Raw genomic sequence first — 2,296 nt, forward strand, 5'->3', positions numbered from 1 at the left:
TCTTCTTCTTCGCACGTTCTAATTCACCGATTACTTTATAGGCCGCGAGGATCCCTCTCCCCGATTGGGCACGGCCCGTTCAGGTACAAGGTCCAACTAATGTACCTTTAGTTCACGGTGTGTCCTCTTTGTGCATGTCCAAAGTCCCCACCGTTACCGTTCGACCTCCGAGGCCTTGGCCGGAACGAGTCTTGACTCTTCTTGCATCCCAGCTGTCTTCACTGTTGCTAGGCCACTCCCCTGCATCCAGATCAGTGGGGAGTTTTAAGACCCCTCACAATTTTTATTAGTCTTGTAAATATCTATCGATGTGCCAAAAAGCTGTTTGCCACCCCCACTCTAACGCTCTTAAGCCACCAAACCGGTCACGCCCACACTTATGAACAATTTTAAATTTTATTCTCATTTTTTTCCCCAGTATCTATCGATATCCCAGAAAAATTAGGAATTTTCGCGTTTGCATTCAGACTAGCTGAGTAACGGGTACTGGTAGTCGGGGAACTCGAAGTGTCCAAGCTGGCCTTTTTTTTCTTTTTTGCAACTTTTCAGAAATTGGATTTATATAAGGCTTAGGATACATAGAGTTATATATCAATAACATATAATATATTTTTAAAAGAAATACCCAGGTATATATATTTTTCTTTAAAAGTAACTCGAGTTGATATGGAAGACGATCAAATAAATAATTCCGAAGTACAGAAGCCCCTTGTGGATGAAGTTATTTACCCAGATATTGAACCTGGAATAATTAACCGTTCCTTGATTGAAAGCTCATATTTAAAACACGTTCATCGTGGTGAGGGAAGACGTTTACATCAACTGGAGCCTGTTGTATTGGAACAAATTTTAACAATGCGTTTGGAGTTTAATAGTAAGTATAAATATTGTATTTTTTTACTTATTCGTGTAAGTAACACCAAAATGCAAAAAATATTATTACTGTTTTGGCTTTACATATAATTTTGTTTAGTAAACTTTAAGTAACATTAATAATTTTATTGTTTAGTAGATTAAAACACGCTTGCAAGCACCTTTGGAAAAATATTGTTAAAAAAGCAATAATTTGTATATTCTTGAATAGTCAACAACCGAGTCGATACACCGATGTCTGCCGGTCCATCCATTTTATTGCTAGATTGGCAAATAGAATTCTTATTTCCAGAAGCTGTACACCGATCTCACCCAAGCATTTTAAGTGTGGAAAGGGATTGCGAACTACAATAGTTATCACACCATAGTTGTCGATGTACTTACTGTCCAGCTTTAGTGCAGCTGGACCCTACTGTTCTGATTATGCTCAACCTAATCGTTAGACTACTGAATACTTTCCGCTACTAATAGATCTTCTTGGGTCTGTAGCCTTTCCTTCAAGTATCGCAACTACCACATAACTTTTGCTATACTAATACAAGAGGAAATGTTATTTTATTCGGACAGCTATCTATTTCACGCCACAGAATCTTTGGCCCACTATCTACTCAGTGGCGGATTATGCGGAATCTACTGTGTCAGCTTTATTAGAAGCCGTTTAAAAGTTATATAATTTAAAGGGTTTAGTAGATTGTTGAAAAGTATGTAATGTATGATATCTATTTGATGAGAAGCAAGAGAATGCATTCTCGGTTGCCACTTTTCTTTAGGGTGTAACTGGGTATTGAGCGCTTCTTATAAGAATATTCAACAAAGATTGGGGAATAATATTTATTATAACCGTAGAGTAGAGTAAAAGTAAAGACACTATTTGACACAGGTCAAAATTGCTCTATGTCCTATATTTAAATAATAATAACGTTATGGCAATGCTAAAAAAGAATATTTCGCATGGTGCCAATTGTTCAAAAATAACATAGATTAGAATTTGTAAGAACTTCTAAGGTGAAGGTTACCAATAACAACATCGAGCAGCTCTTATTTTCTTGATCTTTATCGCTCGCTTTACACTTAAATTTGATTTCAAGTGGTGGGTCTCTCCACGCGTGATTGTGGGCAAGGCGGTGGGCCGAGTTACTATTTCTGTACGGAACCCATAAAATATTATGTATTACTTATTATGTTTCATAATAGAATCATTATGCTGGAATAAAAAAAGACTCTGCCTGAATAAAGAACACTGCCTTTTAAACCGTTGATCTATGGTGCTTTAGATATAATTTTAGTAAGCGCTGTTCCATCTAGTAGGAACTTCCTGTTAAACTATATTTAGTTTCCCCCTCTTGGAAGTAGTCGGGTCTCGTACCCAGCAATTCATAAATTTGTTATTTGTAAGCATGCCAACTTTGGAGAAACTATACTT

General features: G+C 36.8%; 1 protein-coding gene across 1 annotated transcript in view; it reads left to right on the top strand.

The window, feature by feature from the left end:
- Nucleotides 1-666: 666 nt before the first annotated feature.
- Nucleotides 667-2,296, top strand: part of Ppr-Y — a gene marked incomplete at both ends in the record, with an annotated part of 248,273 nt that continues 246,643 nt past the window's right edge. Inside the window, one exon of the mRNA NM_001015502.3 lies at nt 667-874. Within this exon, the coding sequence (NP_001015502.3) occupies nt 667-874 (208 nt within the window). The remainder of the gene's footprint in view (nt 875-2,296) is intronic.

Source organism: Drosophila melanogaster, chromosome Y (assembly GCF_000001215.4).
Source record: "Drosophila melanogaster chromosome Y".
NCBI classification, from domain to species: domain Eukaryota; kingdom Metazoa; phylum Arthropoda; class Insecta; order Diptera; family Drosophilidae; genus Drosophila; species Drosophila melanogaster.